The 23,432-nt window shown below is 42.6% G+C and overlaps 1 protein-coding gene across 1 annotated transcript in view; it reads right to left on the reverse strand.

The window, feature by feature from the left end:
- Positions 1–2,871: 2,871 nt before the first annotated feature.
- HTR4 (5-hydroxytryptamine receptor 4) overlaps positions 2,872–23,432 on the reverse strand; it is a gene marked incomplete at both ends in the record, with an annotated part of 125,481 nt that continues 104,920 nt past the window's right edge. The window contains one exon of the mRNA XM_084251793.1: positions 2,872–2,962. Within this exon, the coding sequence (XP_084107919.1) occupies positions 2,872–2,962 (91 nt within the window). The remainder of the gene's footprint in view (positions 2,963–23,432) is intronic.

The raw sequence follows: 23,432 nt of genomic DNA on the forward strand, positions 1-23,432 counted from the left end.
TTTGTAATTCTACTTTACTAAAAAATGTAAACAAAACTAAAGTGTTAGCTAAGTAACATTAAGCCATAACTAACAATAATTTAGACTATTAGATTAGGAAAAGTATTAAAAGTTATCTGCTTCATAGTAAACTATGTAGCGTTCTTAGATAGTCATTGATAATCTGGTCCATGTTTGAGGTTTGTTTTTTTTTTTTTTTCTTTTCTCATAGAACATTAACATATTTCTATAGGGTGGGGATCATTTCAATGACCCAGGTCTTTTTTACCCAAATGCATTCTTTTATGGCATTTGACTTTTTTCCACATGTTTTTGAAGTTACATGAAGATTTAGGCTCATTCTTTGCAAAATCAGCCAATAGTTCCCATCTCTCTCAACCCAGCCCTTTAGTCAGAGAACAAAATTGCTTTGAACATGTTTCAAATGCTCCCAGTGTTTATGGCCCTTGGTGTGACCAAATGAAGAAGGTAGATTAGGAAAAACAGATGCTCTTGTGATTGTTTTTCAGCAGAGAAAGCTCACTTTCTAAATCGTTTTACCTTTTGGGGTTTAGTTCTCAGTCTTTGAGAGCTCAAGAAGCATCCAAAGTCACCATAGTCATAATAGACATACAGAATGGCATTTTATGGTTTACAGAATGTTTTTTTTACCAACCAATGTTTTATCTTCTCCTCACAACGACTTCGTGAAGTAGGCAGGAGAGATTGTCTCTGAGGCCAGAGAGGTTCAGTTACCAGGTCAGGGTCACACAGGAGGTCAGCACTGACTCAGTGCATGTGCTGCTTCTGCATCACCCCATCTTCACTGCATGCTCCTGGGGGCAGTGGATGGGCAGGGCAGATGTGGCAGCTAGAACAAAGACTTTGGGTCTCATCACCAGGTTCAGAATCTTGGGCCCAGAGTCTTGCTGCTCCCTCCTTTGTAATAGAAAAGGGACATTCCCCAAGTGGTGTTGCTCCTAAGCCCAATCTAGTAAAGGTAGAGAAGGAGTGAGTTGCAACAGCAAAGGGGATTGGTTCAGCCAGAGTTAAGGTGCAAATCAGGACTTAAATAAACTTCTTCACATTTGACAAGAGATGCCACTTGAACCCGCTCCACTGATCTGTGAGAGTCCCAATCTATGCAAGATGCAAAGCTTTTTTGCATCTATATAATATTTCTCTTTAGAGGCTTTTCCTTTCCCTAAGGCAATACTTTGTCCCCAACCAAACTAAGCCTTCACATGATGCAGAATTCCTTGTGGGTTTGGATGGTTTGGGGACAATCTTTTCTACCTTATTCCAAAGTCTCTTTCCTGTGCAGCTTGATTGCAGAACTAAAGTAAACATCAACGGAAATGATAACTGATGCCTCTTCAGCAGCAGGAACAAAGGGGGTGTGGTCAAGCCCTGAGATGCTATTAACTCACAGCCAGGATCAAGTTAACTCACAGGGCAGTGGGACGTGGTGGTGTTCACCTCCTGGGAGCTACACTCTAGGGCAGTTGGCAAGAGCCATGGATTTAGCTTAGAGAGAAAGGTACCCGGGGTAAGTTGGAGGGCAAAACTGGCAAGGTCTAGAAGGCCCACATGAAGAGGGTAGTTCCTTTGAAACAAAGTCAAAAGGCAGGCAGGCATCCCATGGTTTTTAGAGGTAGCTGATGGCTGTAGCAGCATCTTGTTCTAGACACAGAGAGGACCCTTAGAGATTCCCCAAGTTCCAACTTGAATCAACAGATATAGAAAGTAAGGTCCAGGGATGGGAAGGTAGGAGGTCAAGATCTCACATCACATTTACAGCAGAGCTGGGGCTGGAGTTTGGGGCCTCTGGCTCAAGGCAAGCACTGTCTCCCACCCCAGGGCCAGTGGCCCTGCCTTCACCTGGGGGACAGGAGTGGGCAACAGAGCCACAGGTCTCCACAGTGTGAGCTTCCAACAGTCCTCTCCTTTGGGAGCAACAAGCCAGACTCAAGGGTTCTGAATTGGTACTGTCGTGGGCTTCCCCCCAGGCTCCAGGGAAAATTTTCCAGTTGTTCATAAATACGATGATCAAAGCCATCAGCCCAGCCCTAACCCTGGTTCTTTAGGAGAAGGTGCCCAGCTCTGGCCCAGGAGAAAATGAGGATCTCAGAAGAGAATGTGAGGCCACAGCTCAGGGCCAGTTGTCTTCTGCTTTCCCCCCCTGGTTCTGCAGTGCCCCAGCTTCTTCCCTGGTGAATAGGCAGAGCAGGCCCTGCAGCGCAGAACAGCCCCTGGACACAGGAGGAGCAGGTGGAAGTCTGCTGCAGATGGGGGAGCTGGCCCAGAAAATGCATGTTTGGGCCCAGACACAGGGGAGAGCATCTGGGACAGGGCAGGACAAGGAGGAGACAGTGTGCATTTGAACGTGAATGTGATGGACATGAACAGTCAGACGTGTGTGGTTCAGGAACACGACCAGCCAACAGACCCCGGGAGGGTGTGTTTGGACAATGTCCATGAGCAGATGTAGCAAAGAAAGCAGATTTGAGATGTGTTTGACTGCAATGGGGCAAAGGGATTGACTGTGTTTGGAACAAGAGTGAGACAGACAAGCACAGGAAGGGGACATATTGGGGACAACAGTGTGATTTAAGGGCAAGATGCAGGAAGAGGGACCGCTGGAATGAAGAGATCCCTCCGTGGGGAAGCCTGGAGGAGATTCTCCCATGAACCACAGGCCGTCCTGTCCCCTCACTGCCTGGAACGCCACTTGCTGGAATCCTGGAGGAAAAGCCCAGTGGGCAGGGGTGGCTGCACCGATGGTGGGATGTGCCGTGCAGAGGGTGCCAGATGTGGTCATGTGAGCAAGCAGCAGTTAGCACCTGGCCCTCTCTCAGAAGGATGCTGTCTTCCGGGTCTCTGCCCAGGGGCCTAAGTGTCACTGGGCTGGGCAGCCACCAAAGGAGAAGTTGCTGGGGGGTGGCAATGACTCTCCCAATGGCCACCACACTCCACTGCATCCCTAGAGAGGGGAGAAGATGGTAGAGTCTCAGAGTTGGAATGGGCGTCACAGATGATTTGAGAAAGAGCCCGCCCAGAGTGAGAAAGCCCCTTGTGCCATGCAGATGGAGGTGCTTTAGCCCCTGCCTACAATTCTCTAGTGGCCATTTCCACCATAATACATTTGATCAACTTAGTATTTGGAAAGAGCTTATTCTTGTTCAGCCAAAGCTGTTTCCTGACAACTTTGACGCCTGTGGAACTCCTACGCCCTCCAGGACCACTTGAAATTCTGCCCTCAACCCAGTTTAGTCTCCTGGCTTTCTTTTCTCCAGGTAACTCGTTCCTGTTTTTGTCATCCTACACTTATTATGATTTTCAGAGTCCTCTGAACAGTCTTTGCCAGGGTCATCACTCTTGAAATACGGCTTCAGGAAAGAGCACATCTCTATACGGTGAGTCTGACTTTCTTCACACACATTTTGCACTCAATTTAGTTGATTTCCATGAACATGGTCAACATTAAGTTCATTTGGAACAAGGGCTAATATTGGCTTAGCCTGACTCTGATGTCAACTTTCATCTTTTTGGCCCAATCAGCTGTCAATTCCTGTTTAATATGTTTATGCAATTTTTGTTATTTGCTTCTTGGAGGCCAAATATATACCACATGTCTCATTTAAACTTCATTTCACCAGATGCCCAGTTAAATTTGAATTCCAGATAAACAATAAAAATTTATTAGTGTGAGTATTGTAAAAAAAAAAATAAACTTCATTTCATTGATTTGTTCTCATTTTAGTCCACAGAGATCATTCTAAGTCACAATGTCAACATTCAAGATCTGACTACTTAGGATGGACTCAAACTGGACTTTAAGGATTTTATAAGCCCATAGGAAGGTCAGATAATCTATTTCTGCCTAGGTATTTCACTTTAATTTAGATATTTTTGGCTTTAGTGGAGATAAAAAACAAACAAACAAAACACTGAATAGAACAGAATTTGAGCAAAATCTGTGTAACACCAACATAGACAGCCATCCCCTAAATAAGCAGCATTCAGTATGGTTAAGCAGGGACCTCCATGGGTACCTCGTCCACAGCCTTGCTGAATATCTCTGTCAAGCAGCAAATCTGCCCTAACAAATAATGAAATTAGTTGGCCTGAATCAATTTTTAATGAAATAACATTGATGCTCACAAATCACTTGTGTAATAACTGTCAGAATTTTGTAAGGTCTACTCAGCTATGAGTTCAGAGTTTCTACAGTGTAGCTTTAGTCTTTCTTTGAGAACTGGGGTTATATTTTCTGGTCTCCAGGCTTCCCTCATTTCCCAAGTCCCAGAAAGAGCACAACCCAGAGGCCTTATCAATGAGATCCTTTAAACTCCTGAGATATAATGCATCTGGATTCAGAGACAGATGTTTCCCATCAATCCAGGGTGTAACTTTCTCTCTATAATAGTCTCTTCTTTCCAATTGGAAGATTCTTCTTATTGCAGCAGAATTTGCAAGATTTCTTCCCTAAATAATAGGAGCTAACTATTTCTGGATTTGCTCTGAACATAGATTTGATTCTTGTTTGATTCTTGTTTCTACATTCCTTCTTCCAGATTTTTCACATGAAATTTTCAAGTGTAAACTCTCTAGCTAACACAAGATGTGATCTTCCATTCTCACATACCTCCTTCTTGATATTTTTAGCCATCTTATTCACTGAACATACCCATTAAAAAGAATAAAAAGAATGAACACAAAGAAAGGAGGGAGGGGCCTCCCTGGAGGCACAGGGGGTTGAGATGCAGCCTATGAGGCTATCCGTAGCCACTGCGACACAAGTTTGATCCCTGGTCAGGAAGATACCCACATGGCACAGCAGACCTCTCCTGACTTGCCCGCTGCTCCCCTCAGCAGTGTATTTCAGTCTGTCTATTCTGTTCCCTACTCTGTCTCTGGTGAATCCTCTTACCCACCCCCACACACACACCTCTGGTCTGTACCCCAGTTCTTGTAAGCATAAATAAATCTTTTTAAAAAATGAAAGAAGGGAAGAAAAAGGGATGGAGGAAGGGAAGGAAAAGCTTTTCATTTCTCACTGGCCAAATTCCCTTCCTATCATATTTATTATTCTCATTGTTGTTACTAGCAATGACAAAAACAACCCATCCATTAGGGCAGCTCCCATGTGGCAGGCATCAATTCAAGTATTTTTGTACCCATTTCACAGATAATGAAACTAAGTTTCAGAGACTTTAAGTAATTTGCCCAAATTTACTCCGTTAATAAATGGCAGGATCAGACCTTGCAATTTTGACTCCAAAGTCTGTGTGTGCTCTTAATCATTCTCACTCATGGTCTTCAGAACTACCACTGTTAAGTCCAGTGTACGTGCTGCTGTCACTAGCACTTTCTTGTCACTCTATGATGGACCACCAGGTAAAGGTCATATGTGCAGGGGTACATGTAATATTCATTCCACCCGTGGAAGCCTGCAGTATGATGCAGCTCCTCCTTTTCTTGAAACACAGTGTGACAGGGATGTTAACACAGTGTAATTTTCTACTAACCCCTTCTACCTATTGAAAGGAATTCTTTGCCAAGTGGCGCTTACAATGTTTATGATGTAGAACTGGTGAAAGCAGGTAGAAAGCGGAGGGGGGAAACCCTTTGGAGGCAGATGGGAGTATGGAGGACACAGAAAGAGGGGCTGGGTGAATAAACAGCAAAGAATGAGAAGAGAGGATGGAAGACAGGGCAGGGAGTTTCCAAGACTTTATGTTGGCTAACTCATAAAATCCTTGCAGGGATTCAAGTAATCCCTTGAGCGATTCAAGTAAAGATTGGTGGTACAGCGGTGGAGCGCTGGGCTGCAAAGCTGCCTGCAGCCTCTGCAGTGCCGGTTTGATCCCCACCCACCAGCGAGGGTCCCACATGGCGCAAAAGACCTCTCCTGCCGTGCCTGCTGCTCCCCTCAGCAGTGTATTTCGTCGGTCTGCCTGTTCTGTTCCCCGCTCTGGCTCTGGTGAATTCTCTCACCCTCCCGCGCTTCTGACTGTACCCAGTGCTTGTATAAATAAATAAATAAATAAAATCTTTTAAAAAAAAAAAAAGATTGAGCTTACTATGAAACTGCTCTTGGATGCCTGACACCACTCCTTTTGATCAATCGGGCCCTTATCAAAGAGTCAAGTCATGGAGAAAGATGGACAATGGCCCAGCCTCCTCAACAGACTCACAGTATCTTGGCACAACAGAATGACAGAGCGATCTTGTGTCCCAGTCGACCATTGCCAGTCTCAGTTTACATTATTGTATTGACCTAATGGTCAACAGTTAATAGTTTCTAGTCATCTGCCTTTTGGGTCCTCATTCAAGATACAAAATAATGCATGTCGTTGCTTCCTGAGAGACCCCCTTCCAATGCAATCGATCACATTGAATGCACATGGCTTAACACTTACTCACTTCCAATGACAAGATCACTCTAATAACTCAGCAAAGGAAGCAAAAGAATGTAGCAATGTGAACAGGCAGCCAGAAGACAGCGACCTGATGCCTTTTTAGCATCCATCCACGTGTGACTGGTGATGATGGAGTGTCTTTCCCGTGCCTCGCTTTCCCCAGTAGTGAAAGAGGAGGAGGATTATCTGTTAGATCCTCTGCAGCTCTGACATTCTGATTCTATGAGTAGCAGAGATGGTGGGTGACAGATACAGACCTTCTGATTGGGCACCAGCTGTGTGTGGGACTGTTCTCCAAAGCTGTGGTAATTGCTTCAGATTTGGCTTTTAATATTCTATTGTTAGTATCTGATATTTTATATTCTGTGTGGAAGAGGTTTTGCTGGAAACATAGGAAGGGTAATTTTTGGATTTGGATTAAAGAATCTGAAAGACTTCAATTTCTGAATCTGTGAAATTACATTGCAAAGCTGTTAAATGTATCTGGGTATAGGCTAGGAGAGGGCGGGGCTGAGATGCCACAACTTAAAATGCAGCGAGATCACAACTGCTTCTCCTCAAACATATGCTTGATCAGAAACATTGGCAGAGCTGCTCAAAATCCCTGATGCAAAACATCATTAAAAAAGAAGCTCTGGTATTTTAACAGATGAGTTTTAAAAATGTAGTTCCTTATTTTACTTATGTACAACTTATGAAGCATTTCCCTATCTTTGTCACATTTAATCTTCAATACAAACCTATAAGGAAGCAGAGTACAGAATATTACTTCAATTTTAGAAGAGGAAGAAGGTGCAATGTAGGGACATGGATTGATTGATGGATAATAGTGGACTCAGTGCTGTAAGTCAGGCGTTCTGCCTTCCAAACCAGGAAGGCTGTCCCTTGGGAAACATGGAAATGATTTGTGAGATGGGAAAGTTTGGGGATGAGCTTTAATATTAAAAGTCAAAGAAACTGACTTATAACTAATTGTTTTCCAGAAATATGAGCAGAATGAAGAGGAGGGGAAAATGAAGGGAAGGAGAAAGATAACTGGCTAACTTGTCTTTCATGAAATGCTCCAGAGACGTGGGCATTAGTATTTTCTTGGGTGCCTATGGCAAATGCAGAGTCTCAGGACCCACACAAGACCTCTGACAGTGGTCGTGAGAGGTAGTGGTAGGGTGAGGTGAGCAAAAGCCTGCATTTTTTTACTTTATTTTATTAATATTTTATTTTATATAATTCTTAAATCATTTTTCATCTTTGTACAATGTATGCATTTTCATTTTGGTTATATTCCCCATACAATTGCACCCCCCCCCTTATTTTGACTCTAGTTCTTCCTCTTCCCACCTCTTCCTAATCCCCTCGCCCCGTAGTGTGTCTCTGGTTTATAGTTGCTTGTTGATTTTGATTATTACTTTGCATTGATTAGTCTTTTTTCCTGGTCTCTTATTTAGGTTTTCTAAATTCCTGCTATGAGTGAGACCATCCGGTAATTTTCTTGTTCTTTCTGACTTATTTCACTTGCATGATCCCTTCCAGCGCCATCCATGTTGCTGCAAACTGCATGTGTTTATCTTTTTTGATTGCTGAGTAATATTCCATGGTATATATGTACCACATCTTCTTGATCCAGTCATCTATTTTTCGGCATTTGGGTTGTTTCCAAAGCTTAGCTATTGTAAATAGTGCTGCTATGTGGAGATTTCTTGACCTACTAAACATAGAGCTTCCATATGATCCAGCAATTCCACTCCTAGGTATTTACCCAAATGACACAGAAACAGTAATTCCAAAGGGCATCTGCACACATATGTTTATAGAAGCCTGAATTTTAAAAACATGCTCAGCTGATTCGTAGGCATAAGGGAATATGAGATTTCCTATGCAGGTGGATACCCGGATATTCTACTCATACCTGACAGAGCTCCCAGTCGGAGACTTAGGGGGCAATAAAGAAAAAGTCCAAGTGAGTAGGGAGATCAGAGATAGAAGGATGATGCATCAATTATGCCACACAGAGAAGCCCTGAAATTCACATAAGCTGCTCATCTTAGCAAAGTAGAGGAGGGGATATTTATTGTTTTTCATGGTATTTGTGATGAAGAAATACAAAAGGAGCTGGTGATAAATCATAAAAATGAGAAGGCAAAATAATTTATTTTGATAATTTCTATAATTATTATTTATTTAGATGCATAAAGAAATATTTTAGGTGTTCTTTGTGTGATGAAAAATAGAATGTTTCAATACACTAACTGATTAAAACCTGATGAATCATTTATAAATCACAAGTACACAGACTGTGCTAAGTTATCAATATATTCAATTACTCAAAAGGCAATACCCTAGATTAATTTCTTCATTTGATTTGAGAGTCACCATCAACCAGAATAGAATATTGACTCTGGAAGATTTGGTATTTCCCAAACATGGGATGTGTTCTATAGGTGATATGCTAAATACTGTGTACAGTATTCAATAATTTGAATCAGAGTAAAAGGATTCATATTTCTTTCACTTATTCTGTTTATTTTAAAGAGTCTCAGTTTCATCCCATTCTGACTTTAACAAATGTCTAATACTTAATAAATGGACAGAGTTGTTCTCAGGTTCAGAGTCTTTGCAAACAATGTTAACTAATGTCTGCAAATGATGAAATCTACGTGATTGGATTGTTGTGAGCTTATACGAGAAAATCCATGATTTGGGGGCCTCCTTGGTGTGCTAGGGGCTAAGTCTCAGCATTACCAATGTAAAGGCCCACCGTAATGGCCTAAGTTCGATCAGTTAAATTTCAATGAAGAAAATTTACACAAACAATAATTTGTTTTGTGTTCATTGCATTCATTTAAATAATCATCTCTATATGGCTTTGCATTTATGATCAAGATATAGAGTTTCCTTTACAAATATACTTATTTAGAATAAATAAATATTTAAAGACAAATGGTAATAAATGATAGCATGGGTATAATACTGGTATGGTAGAAATTGTGAAAGCAGGTGATAAATGTCCCTTTGTGACAGATGAGAGAACTGAGCTGCAGAGAGCACGGTGTCTTGGCAAGGACATAGAGCGGTATAGCCACAAGGCAGGAGCTCTGGGCTCTGAGGCGAGTCCTCTGCTATTTTGTGCTACTTGCTGAAACTCCCTACATAGCTGAGGTTTCCCAGTTTGGAATGCCTAGCTGTGTGATCTTTGTATTCTCAGGGGCTCTTTAATTCCATCACCAGCCCCAGAAAAATGTCCATGTTTCAAAACACCAAAATGCAAGATTAAATCAGTGGACATGAGTCATTCTAATCCCAACCTGCTTCTTTCCCTACTTGTCACTAATGCACCTGTAACAATCTCCTTGTGAGATTTCACCCCCACTGTCTACCAGCCTAAATGATAAATAAAAGGATTAGAACTTTCAGTCTTTTGAGGATCAGACTGTCTGCCTGCGTTTTCTGCTGAACTATTTCAATATGACAGAGCCAAAACAAATCTAGGAGAAAAAATGCCTTAAAAATATAGTTTTATAATAAAGAGATATTTTCTGTTTATCATGTGCTAAACAAATCATGGATTTCTTTTTAAAGATTTTATTTATTTTTGCCTGGAAAAACTGCAGTGCCTGCCAGAGGTGTGGGGTGGGGGTGAGAGGATTCACCAGAGACAGAGTGGGGAGCAGAACAGGCAGACTGACTGAAGTACACTGCGGAGGGGAGCAGCAGGTGAAACAGAAGATGTCTGCTGTGCCATGTGGGTCGGCTCCTTGGCCAGGGATTGAACTGAGGCCATTGCGATGAGCCTTTACATTGGTAGTGCTGAGACTTAGCCCCTAGGATACCAGGGAGGTCCCCAAATCATGGATTTTTTCATATAAGCTCAAAACAATCCAATCATATAGATTTCATCATTCGCGGGCATTATTTGAGTGGAATGAGGTTTATTAACACGTCCCAAGTCAAACACCTAGGGAGAGGTAGACCCAAGAGCTGAACAGGGTAATCCAGCTCAGTCTCACTGCACAAGCACACCCCCTCAAATGAACATCTTCACCAATAGGCATCTAGCAACTAGATACTGCAGGTAGATGCTCCTCTTGAAAAGCTGCCCAGTGGGGCAGAGGGTGTGTCTGTTACGTAGGAGTACTTACGATTATAAATGCAGTAGACCTCTCCTGTCTTGCCTGCTGCTCCCCTCAGCAGCTTATTTCAGTCAATCTGCTTGTTCTGCTCCCCGCTCTGTCTCTGGCCTGTACCCCAGTTCTTGTATAAAAATAAAATAAAAATTAAAAGAAACCAAAACCTTAGAAATCTGACTGTATAACTAAGGCTACCAGAAAGAGAGGGGCATGTGGATGCAATATGGGGAGGGAGTGCAATGGGCCATGGTGGAGGACTACGGGTGTCTGGTGGTGGGTGTGATGTGACAACACCTGCAGGGGGTGATCATCTACCCCTAAACCACATTCAATGTTGTAAACTAATGTTGCCTCAATTAAAAACAAAAAGATCCTATGGGATAAGTGGAGTTTCCAAGAAAAGGAGAAGTAAAAGAGTCCAGAGGAGGAAGTGATTAGTGAGTGCTTGACACTGAGGGAGTGGGGATCACGAAAGTTTAGGGAGCACAGGAATTGTGCCTGAGGAATGAGGAGGCTGGAGCCAGGCAGGAAAGTGAGAAACAGCATTTGAGGCAAAGGCAAAATAATTCACTGTTTATTGGGGGAAAAAGATTAATTTTGTATGCTTATTGCATAGAGAGTTAGGTCAGGGGGAGATTGAGGAAAATGAGTTGCAGAGCCAGAATAGGTCAGGCAAGAGGGCTTTCTATGCCTTTCACCATCTGCCCACTGCAAGTTACACTCTATTGTTCAAGGTTATTCTATTACAACTCAATCCAGCTGGCATTTACAGTACAAAAATCACACATGTCTCAATGACCTTTCCATTTTCTTGAATGATACACACTCTATACATAGTTCCAAAGAAAACCAGAGGCAGAAAAGATACTATATTTTTCAATCTTGTCAAGAAAAGGCCCTAAAATCACTATATATGTCAACAGTTTTTGGTTCAATCCTAGAACCAACCCTCTTGGAACATAACAGATAAAGTAGACCAAATGAAGAGGAAGTTGTCCAGGATGGCCCAATTGTGTGCACACATTTGTATTTGTGTGTGTGTGTGTGGGGAGAGAGAGAGAGAGAGAGAGAGAGAGAGAGAGAGAGAGAGAGTAAGAGATGGTGTGAACCATTAAAAAGGAGAGTAAAATAATTGACTGTGAGGTTATTATAGCAGGGACCTTGCCTGTCCAGCTCTCTGCTGTATTCCTACTGCTTAGGGCAGTGCCTGGACCATGCTAGGCATGTAATGAAAAGAGAATGGATAAATGAATAAGTGAGAATTTGGGCTAGGAGTTCAGAGACTTGGGTTTTGTTTTTTGTTCTCCTGATGTGCCAGCATTATCTTACATAAATAACTAACTCTCTGAAACTCTACTTTCTTGTCCTTAAGTACTGGGTTCAGTAGTCCAGTTCAGGTTATTCTTAACAAACTTTGACAAATAATAACCTACTGGAATGGTCACAGGAGACCCTGGAGGGGGTCAGTGCTCATGCTTCTGTGCACACTGACCCTCTCATGAGCATGCTTTAATCACTTTTAATGTTTGGACTTCCAGGTAAGATTCCATTTGAACAGATTTCCATACCCCCCACAATGTTAGCAATCACTACAAGTAATAAAACTCTAAGCTTTCATGACACTACAATCCAAGGAAGTAGAATGGGACCAAATTTTGCAACATTGAGGGCTGCTCTAATTACAGAATGTCTTGCTTGGATAGTAAGAAGCTGCCTTTCATTGGGAGGAGAGATAGATAGTTGTATTTGCTGGAATATTTGACCAGGTCTTCCAAAGCCCATCTCATGTATAAGAACCAAATGTGAGACATTCTTGTAAGAGTTTCTGGTGAACTAGCAAGAGTATAGTTAAGGGACTAAGAGCAGGGACTTTGAAATCATAGGAGCATGTGTTAGAATGCTGGCCTTGCCACTTGTCAACTGGATGCCCAAGCTCTGTTATCACTTCCAGCTATAAATACTTTGGCCAAGGTGTGTAATGTCTCTGGGTTTCAGTATCTGCATCAGTAAAATGTGTACAATACCTGCTCCATGGAGGATATTAATGATACAGGAGATATCTATCTATCTATCTATCTATCTATCTATCTATCTATCTATCTATCTATCTTATAGCAATATATAGGGAGAGGCTATATTACACCCAGCTCAACGTCTGGCATATAAATGTTAGAAGCTAAGATGATGATGTTGATGATGAAAGTGATGGTGTCTGGACCAGATCCAGGAAACTGGATTGTTCCTAAAGCAACTAGTTATTTTACATGACAATCAATTATATACAAGTACACACACTGCACATGCACACTCCTTTCCCTAAAGTCAGAAACTCAGAGCAGACAATGCCAACTTACAAGCGGAGGACCAAATGAAATTATCAGCAAAGGAAATACATGTCTGAAAAAAAATGAAAGGAACATGAGCAGGCACCAAATATATTTGCCTATCAGGTTTATCAAAATATAGATTGTGAATAGGGCCTCCCCTGGTGGTGCAGCGGTTGAGCGCTGGGCTGCGAAGCTGCCTGCAGCCTCTGCAGCAATAGTTTGATTCCTGGCTGCCGGGTGAAGGTCACACATGGCGCGGAGACCTTTCCTGCCGTGCCCGCTGCTCCTCTCAGCAATGTATTTCATCAGTCTTCCTGTTCTGTTCCCCACTCTGGCTCTGGTGAATTCTCTCACCCTCCCGTGCTTCTGACTGTACCCAGTGCTTGTATAAATAAATAAATCTTTAAAAAAAAATATAGATTGTGAATAAAAAGCTCTCTAAGAATAATTCTGTGAAGCATTTCAAAGAATCTAGGTAAAAATAACCTGAAATAGGTGGGAAAAGAGAAAAGACATTTCAGAAATCATGTTGTTGACCAGCAGGCTCTTGGCTCTTTGGTTGAATGCACTCCAACCATAGCTGGTTGTGCACTCCAACCATAGCTGGTCATTTCCTTACATAACCAGTCATTTATTGGGTTTCTTCACTCTGGTTGGAATTGATTTCTCAGCATTTCTAGCAGGACAGCTTCAACTTGAACTTGAACTTTCTGCATCTCGCCCTTCCCCACAGGTCTCCTGCTGTTGGATTTTAAGTTCATTTCCTTCTCCTCCCAAAGACATTTCTCAGGAACTGTTATCAGGAGGAAATGACAGTGATTTTGTCACTAAACCATTTTCCTCAGATGTTGTTCTGACAATAGAGCAGTGTTCCAGAAAGAGGAGATGTGGTCATCTAATCTATGTTCCATCTTTCTGACTAATTAAGATGTTGGTTATAATAATGACAACACAATTGATCAATATTTACTGTGTCCATATGTATAGCACCTTACTCAAGCCTCATAACGATCTCAGGAAGCAAGCAAGGTTACCCTCACTTTGCACATGAAGGATTTGAGGCCCAAGGTGAGGAGCTTGCAAAGGATCACACAGTTTCGAAGTTACAGTGAGGTCGTCAAATACCAAGTTGTAAGTTTTTAACAATACAGAATTGTTTCATAGGTACCCCAGTTTCTTCTAGATTGGAGTTCTGCTGTTCCTCCCAGAGCCTCCACTTCTAGTCCTAACTGGCTCTGTGGGAGAGAGAAAGGGCATGAAAACCATATAGTGGATGACTCCTTAATCCCAACCGTGACTTCTTCTCCTTACAAATCTTTATTTTTTTTTAAATATTTATTTTTTTTATTTATTTATACATGCAAGCACTGGGTACAGTCAGAAGCGTGGGAGTGTGAGAGAATTCACCAGAGCCAGAGCGGGGAGCAGAGCAGGCAGAAGGACCGAAGTACACTGCTGAGGGGAGCAGCGGGCGGCAGGAGAGGTCTGCGCGCCATGTGGGACCCTCCTCCGGTGGCCGGGGAGCAGCCGGGGATTGAACTGGCGCAGTAGAGGCTGCGGGCAGCTTCGCAACCCAGTGCTCAACCGCTGCGCCACCGGGGAGGCCCTCCTTACAAATCTTTAAACAGTGATTCCTTGCATAGTAAAGCCTCAGACAACAGAAGTTACCCTGATGAGTGGATATGACAATATTTTCCTCAAACAGAATCTCGGACATTGAGGCTGGGGGGTGAATTTCTTCCTTTGAGGGATCTAGATTTCCTACAGTCACAATTTGCCAGAAGAATGACAAAGGAGAAGCGAATGACCCCGCAACGGAACAGTGTCACCCTTGGTGCATCTCTTCTCACTGGGAGTATTTCCAGAAGGTCGTTGGTTTCAATCAAACAAAAGGTGACATGAGCTAAAGTAGGTTTAATTGCACCTGGGAGGTTCTGTAATTCACACCATCAGAAAGGAAAGGTCTGAGGATGCTTTCACCCTCCCCACCCCTTCCTCAGCCACGCTGACTAGAGATCCCTCATCCATCCAGGGACAGGTGGTCAATCAACACTCCAGTGACCAGCAGTCGTTCGATTTCCTACTGCTACTTGATTAGGAATTCTCTAGTAAGGCAGTTCATTCCACTGGTGCTGAAATACGGATTCTTATATAAATGCAGTCCTGCGTCTCTCCCTCTCTCCCTTGTCTCCCATGCACACGAGTGGGATCTCTTACTCCTATAACAACCCTTAGATATAGAAAATTCAGGCTGATGAGCTGAATTTTCTTTGTTCAAGCTCAACACGCCCAGTTCCTTTGCTGGGCTCTTCTATTGCTCTTCCTTTTCTCTTCCTATGTTCTGAATTTGGCAAAGAAAGTCACATGGTGTTTACCTCTTGGGGGCACACTCTGGTTTGTTGGGGCCTTTTAGAGGATGAAGCTTCCCCACCTCTATGGGCCAGCGACCTGCATCATCATACTGTGGATTCAACACACACTTGACGGGGGTATGGTTTTCTGGCAGGTCTCTTCGTGTGCTTTGGAGGCGATTCCTTCCTGAACAGCTGCTCTGACTAAATTGGGAGGGTTGTGTCCCTGCCAAGTACATGCTGTAAGAGAACAGGCTCATGGAGCCCGCCTGGTGGAAAGGGCTTATCTGCAAGGTTACTGCTGGCATCCATGCCACACAAGTTCAGGGCCTTCCTCCCGGAAGCAACTCCTATTGCCTCCCACAAGGCTAAGCTTTTCTTCCTGTGTATTGTCTTGCAAATGGATATGGATTAAGATCAGCCAAAGGATGAGGTGGCTGCCCTGAAGTGGGCAGATAAGAACACACCTCACCTCCTGGCCTTATTAAGGGCCACTCTTGCTGTCACCTGGAGTCGTAAGGAGGTTCTGGATCGCAGAACCCAGAGGATTAGTTTAAAATGGGGTTTCTGAACCTCGACACTAGCTTGAATTTAGAGTCTTACAATTCTTTGTCGGGGGAGAATATTTGGGTGTTGTCAAGGGTTCAGCAGCACCCCTGGCCTCTGGCCTCTGGATTCCAGTGGCATCCCCCAGTGTGACAAGGAAGAATGACTTCAGACCTTCCCACATCTCCCTGCTAAGTAAGAACATCCCAGATTGAGAACTGCTGGTCCAGACCCACACAATCTCAAGTAGTTTGAGATACAGAGTGTGGCCTAAACTTGAAGCATTAACTACTTGAATGTCTTCATTGTATCGGTGCTGAGACAGGAGGGCTGCTTGGGGATCAGTAAGAGATTACAAAACAGGCTTTCTGCTCCACCATGAATGACAGCTCCTCCTGACCTGGCTGTGCATAAGACATAAGCGTTTCTGGAGCTCCTAAGACATACGCGTTTCTGGTGTATTAACAGAGAATTGCCATGGCAGAACCAGGCCTAGCTACTGATTAAGAGCTCCTGGGACACTCGGAAGGAGAGAGGATTAAGGGCAAGGGCACAGCCCTCATTGCTCCCAGTTCTGACCTTAGGTAAATGGCCCTGGCTGTCTCTGGAGCTTGGTGGTGTCCAGGGCCTGCCCTGCAGGATGGCATGTGGAGCTCCTCTTTATTGTGGGCACTGATCTCAGAGGGCAGGGCGACAGAGCCCTAACACCTGCACAACAGGTGTACCTGCAGAGCTATAGAGGAAAGCAAACACACCCAGGATGAACTGGCTTGCTCAATGTGGCTAGCAGGCTTCATGTTGTGTCAAAGATGCTTACAGGTAATTTAAAAGCCAGAAGGCATATTCAAAACAACAGTCCAACTGTTTTGCTCGGGGCATGATGTACCCAGGAAATAAGCCTTGTCTCATGTTGCTTCAACAATTATTAATAAGCAGTGTGATTAATCTAATTTAATTCATTGCTGGCTTTTCTTCTAGCAGAATGAACTCTAATTCCTTATCTAAGGAGCAGTGTTTAGAACACAGAGGTTTCTCCTGACTCATTTTTTAAGAAATGCTTATCAGGAAGCAGAGTGACTAAGTGGGGAAGGGTGTGTAACTAAGATATGGACAATGTTATATATACAGTTATAAAAAGAGTGACAGCAGCCTATGTTCATTGAATGCTTTCTGTGTAACAGGAACTAGACTCAGTCCTATTTATATGTTATCAGGTGCAACCTTAACAAAGGCCCTAGAACAAGGTTCTAATATTTTATCTGCTCCTTACAGAGGAGGAAATAGAGACTGAGAGATGTCTGATCCCATTATCAAGGATATTAACAGAAAATGGCAGATCTGATCAGGACAAAAGCCCAGGTACACTGGACTCCAGCACTGAAAGTCATTATGCTACACAGGGTAGATGCCTTTGATCAAGTGCCAAAGCTCACTTTCCTCTAAGTCAGTGGCAGGAGATTTTCCTTGACAATATCTTAGTAAAGGAGAGATGTTGAGACCCCCAGCAGTTTAGTCCAGAAATAGGATTTCTGAAGGGCAGCTTAAACTACTTGATTACCAAACCTGTGAAGGGTAAGTGTATTTTGTAAACAGCACTAGCTCTTCTAATCCTGAGCACTTGTGAGGCCAGTGGAACTCTTCCGATGTTGATATTCTCACTGCTTTCCTGGTGTGATCTCAACCAGACCAATGTTTTCTGTGAAGCTTCTTCAGGTGGGGGTTGGGACAGGGCTGGGGCAGGCCAGTTGCATGGATCAGTAACCAGCAGAGGTAGAAGGGATTCCAGAGCTTGGCTTAATGATCTGCTTGTCACCATCTTGAAACTGTTAAACTTAAACTGTTAAACTTTGTCTTTGACTTATAATTCTTCAGGGACAGTGAGTCTGCAGGTGAACAGAGGCAATATACAATACATGTGTGGACACCACAGTGTCTTCTTGCTCAATCATATCAGCAATGTTCCATGAACACAGAATCCTGGTGGACTCACCATGCACGAAGAATCTAGCAAGACAAGACTCAATGCAAAACCAAGCTAAGCACATTATATGTAAACTGCTGGCCTTTTTTTCATTGTCTCTCTGTAACTGCTTCCCAAACATGCTTTCCACAGATCCTGGATCTATCCACTGGCATTCTCTGCTCATGTTTCAGACTGACACATTAACGACAGATGAAGGGGCAATGCCTATGGCCCTAGGAGACCACAATTTCCATTTGAACCAGAACTTGCTAAGTGTAGATAGAAGACCATGATGTCCTAAGAAACAGGAGCCAGTAAGGAGCCCTATCATGCCTCTTTTTCTTGGGTTGGCTCCCTCTATTAACCAGCCACGTATGCTGAAAATGTTGACATAGAAAGAGTAAGCTAGGACAAACCACTGTTCCTTTCTCTCCCAATCCTCTCTTTCTCATCTGTGAGCTGATGGTACAGTGTTAGTCATGCATCAAGAAGTGCGCATATCTGGGTTGCGAAGCTGCCCGTCAGCCTCTGCAGTGCCAGTTCGATCCCTGGCCACCAGGCAAGGGTCCCACATGGCGCGCAGACCTCTCCTGCTGCCCGCTGCTCCCCTCAGCAGTGTACTTTGTCAGTCTACGTGCTCTGCTCTCCCCTCTGGCTCTGGTGAATTCTCTCACTCTCCCACGCTTCTGACTGTACCCAACACTTGCATAAATAAATAATTAAAAATGTGCATATCAGGAAGTGAAATAAAGCAGTTGTGTTAGTTTTGGGCACTGTCTGGTAAAAGCAAAGTAAACAAGCAAGTGTGTACTATAAAATATGATGTGTGTCTTTTTGGTGATTCCACATACAAGTTAAATGGTCTTCCATTTGCACTTAAAACTGACATTGCACAATGTTAAAGATGAATGGCAAATTTTATGCTGATAATTTAAAATTATATTTTATTTTTCTATTGGGAAAAAAGGAAAAAGAAAATACTCAATGACAAATTGAGAGGGAGACCATGAGGAAAGGAAAAGCCTTCATATCTTAATACTTTCAACTGCAATTTTTCTGCCCTTTGAGTAAAGGGCCCCACATTTTCATTTTGCATTGGGCCTACCAATTAGCCAGCCCTAGACGGGGTTAGGGGAAATCAGCAAGGTCATCCTCATCCATCTTTGATTTACCCAGATTAAGTCTGCTTTGGCTCAAAACAATGAGGTAAATATTGAATCCAATTGTAACCTCCAAAATTCAAGGTAAAGGTCAAAAAATGGGTTTTAAATGTCAAACAACCTTCCTCCAACATTAGCGGAAACCTCTAAGGATACCAAGTAAATAAGATCTAAATGGTTTCCTCATCCACAGGTAATCTTCCAATCCACAGTGTGAAGAGCTTTATTTCAAAGGGGAGTGCTGGTATACTGAAATTAAAATTTGGCGAGTGAATCCACAGCTACTCCTGGTATGGAACTAATAAACATTTTTTAGAGTGGAATAAAAACTTAAGATTATACGCAGTCAAGGTGAACAAAAACATATGCTAAGAGCAGATACATTAACTGAGCAATGTGCTACCCCTTGGTGGAACTTTTGGGAATAAAATGGACATATTACCTGGCCTTACATATGGGTAAGTGTGTCTCCCTGCTGGGGAGACAGATAATGAACAAGTAAACCAAAAAATAAATGCAACAATAGTGTTTGATCATTGTTATTTATAAATGAAAAAAAGGGAGAATTTTTTCTACTGTATTTTGAAGTGATCATTTTCTCTTTACCTCACACTCACTTTAACTTTATCTCCATCCTCATATTTTCTGCCTCTATAAATTCGAGGTACAAATTTGAATATACTAATCCTGTGCATGGAAATGTCAAAGACTTACATAGTACATCCTCTCGACTCAGTTTGCTTATTATTAAACTTTGGTTGGTAACAGTAAATGTGAGAGAGAGGACAGATTGCCTCCTTCCAGAGGGAAGGCTCAGACAGCTCTAGAAATGTTTTGTTCAGAAGATTTTTCACAATGATGGAAATAGTCTGCATTTGCACTGTCTGATCCAGTAGCCACTCACACTAAGCACTCGGAATACTACTCATGGTTACCCTACTGGACAGCACACTCTAAAAGGGCCAAGTCAATGGAGAGCCTGCTTGTCAGGGGCTCGAGGGTGGATAACAGAAGACAGCAACCAACGTGAGAAGCAAGAGATTCTTCAGGAAGGGCTTGCAGAGATCCTCAGCCTTCTCAGGAACTGGGTGAGTGCTGTAGACCTTGAGCAAGGTCTACACTTGTAAAAGAACTAAGCCTGGCATGAGAGCAGAGAAACCATCCCCAAAGCCTAACTTTGCATGAAATTTCTGTTTGTATTACCTAACTTATAAATAGTCTGTTCTTACAACATAATTATCTCTCTCATGAGGACAGAGCTTTGCATAAATGCAAAGTAATTTCACATCCAATACCTCGGTTGATTTTCACAGTCAGGGAGTGAGATAGGCGGGACAAGGATTATTTACCCACGAAGCCAAAACTGGAATCCTCAGTGGATTTCATATAGAGAAAATCTCTGCTCTAAGGTTACCATCAGCACCCCAAGTACCCACACTGTTTTAGATCATCTGGGCTACTCATGATGCAGATGGTTTAACAGAAGAGAAGGTAGGCTAAGGGAGAAGGAGCAGAAGCATTCTTTCAGCGCTCTCTCAAGCCTCACAATGTCCCAGGCACTTTACTAGGATCCAGGGGTACAACAGTAAACAAGACTGGAAAGACCCTGGGCATTTATGTAATGGACACAAAACTGCATAATCAGTTCCCCAAAGAGCACCCATTTGGGTTAATGGGGCTTGTTCCTATCACTTGTCACTATGAGTGACAGGTGCCCAATTGCCAAAGTTTATGTGGTGACAAGATGCCTCCCAATGGGGAAAATCACTTGGCTTGAAGGAAGACTGAACTTAGGCAATCTTCTAAAGACATTTTCTCCCATATTTTACCAATTAACATCAGATAAAATCATTATGCTTTAAGAAACTTGAAAAGAGCCTAAGAGTTAAAATATGTCATAATCCTGAAGCACAAACAATTCCAGAACGCACTGGAGAGTTCTGATCCATAAAAGTTTAGGACTGTGGTTCTCAAAGTTTATTACACACGAAAGTCATTTGGCAAAATTGTCATTTTCCTAAACCTGCCCTGATTCAGGGAATGGGTTCTGGGAACATGTATTTTTACTAAGCTCCCAGATGATTCCAATGCAGGTGACCTGCTGACTGTTTATAATCAATCAAACTAAAAAAATAAAGGTTGCAATTAGCCATAGCCATGTTCTGTAGACTTTTGATAACGTTGCACAGAGAGTGATGGAAGAAATTCGGGTAACAAGATTGGAAAAGGAAAGTCACAGAAGGCACAGAAAACTAAATTATACAGAAAGGTCATTTCAACAAAAAAGATGCAGCTTGAGTTTGTCTTGCACAGAGCAGACCTAAGGTCAATGGAAAGAAGTGACAGGGATGGAGACTTTAAACTCTGTTGCTGCCCAACTACAGAGCAGGCCTATCAAGCAGTGCACTTCTCTCCCTGCAGGGGCTCAAGCAGAGAATGGGGGACTCCCATCCAGTGACAGCAGTGATGATGAGAACACTGTTGATGAGGCAAGAATCCCCTCAGCTCCCACTAAATCTTGTGCACTCCTCCAGGCATGTCCCTGGTCCTGTCATGTGTTGCTTTTGCGTCTCCTTGCTCTGTTAGGCTGTGAACTCAATGAGACACCGACACCAATTCTCATGTACCACCTCCTACACGGTGCCTGATAAGCTAGGTGCTTACTACATGGTTACTGTGAATCATGCTTTGGAGCCTAATAAATCAAGTCCCAGAATCTGGAACCGTCTGATGAGTTTCCTATAACTACAAAAAAAAAAAAAAAAAAAAAAGAGAGAGATTTTACAGCAATCTCTTCTGCTATCCTCAGTGAACTTTGGGTATTATTCCTGCTCTTCAGTAATGTTTTCAAGTTTCCTCTGATAAAGGAAACTTTATACTGTCTTTATACTTTATACTGTCTTTATACTGCCTTATACTGTCCTTTTATATTTTAAAAATAATTTTAGTTACTACCTCTGTGAATGACACTGTTTTTCCCAATTTGCATTCTAATTGGCTTTGCCAGTATGTAGGAGTCACTGTACGCTGACTATTACCTAATGTCTGGACATGCTTGTGAAGTGTCTTAGTTTTCAAAGTTTATAGTAGATTTTCCTGTTAAATGATTGTAGTGTTTATTAAATGTGGCAGTTTTGTCCTCCTCCTCCCACCATCTCATTCTGCTTGTGCAGTGTTGAACAGGTGGAAGCCTTGACCAGGTTATTCTCTTTCTGCCATTATATTTGCTGTGGACTTTCTAGAGCAGGAAACATGACCTCAGTAACAGTGAGGTGATACTGGTGGATGCAGAAAACATAGACATGGGACCAGGGAGTGAGAAACTGGCTCCAACTCCACTGAGAACCGGTTCATACATATGATGAATCTCTTAGAATCCATCACCCACATGTACTATGCTTCTTTTTAATGTGTGTGTGTGCTTACAAATTAACTGTCCCAAGAAATATTTATAGGACATTAATTTTGTGTTTGGAAACTATTTTTAAAAGATTATAACCTATGCATATATATTACTATTTCATCAGTCAAACAGCTGGTAGCTTTACTTCTATTTTGATCAAGAATTAGATACTCACAAGGAAGACACTTACCCAGTAGGGAACACCAAACACAACCACAGCGCCTCTGCTAGTGTGTTCACCCAGTTTCTAAGACTTTCTTGCAAAGGCATATTTTACCCCTCTGCTTGCTCACTAACAAAATGTTCTTCTAGGTCAAAGGGCTGTAAGGACTAAGACTAACCCTGGAAGACCTCTTATTCTAAACCAGTGCGGTAAGACTGGCCTGTTTTAGTTCAACTGGGAAGGAAAAATTCTGTTCTGTCAAAAAGACTTCAAAAGAAAAGGTCCCTCAGTCTTGGGGGGGTGTCATGACCTGACTCCCCAAAGTGATTCTCGGGTTGGTTGTAGACCAAGTTCTTTGTACTTTTTTAGGGTCTCAAGGAAGATTAAAAACAAAACAGATAATTTTTAATTTTGGTTATTTTTATTCTTCATAAGCCTGAAGACAATCCTGAAAATCTTTCATTAGCAAAAAATATATTGATGATTTGAAGATGTGCTTTTCTGTACATCCTGTGAGGGATGATACAGTACATAGAAAAGAAAAAGTCATAGGAATGTTTGGTCTTAAAGGAGTTAAATAAGGCATTTTGCAGACTTCACACAGCACAAATGCCATGTAAACAGACCATTTCTATGCACAGGAAGTAGAAAATAATAACCCATTGAAGAAATGTGAGAAGAGATGGGTCTAAACTCTAGAAGAAAAGTTTAACATCAGCATTGAAGTGGGTTTCTTTTCTTTTATTTTTTTAAAGATTTATTTATTTATTTTATACGAGAACTGGGGTACAGGCCAGATGTGTGGGAGGGTGAGAGGATTCACCAGAGACAGAGCGGGGAACAGAACAGGCAGACTGACGAAATACACTGCTGAGGGGAGCAGCGGGTGCAACAGGAGAGGTCTGCCGCGCCATGTGGGATGTTCGCCGGCCAGCCGGGATCGAAGGGGCACTGCAGAGGCTGCGGGCAGCTTCACAGCATGGTGCTCAAC

The sequence above is a fragment of the Talpa europaea genome (genome assembly GCF_964194135.1).
Source record: "Talpa europaea genome assembly, chromosome: 13".
Taxonomy (NCBI): Eukaryota; Metazoa; Chordata; class Mammalia; order Eulipotyphla; family Talpidae; genus Talpa; species Talpa europaea.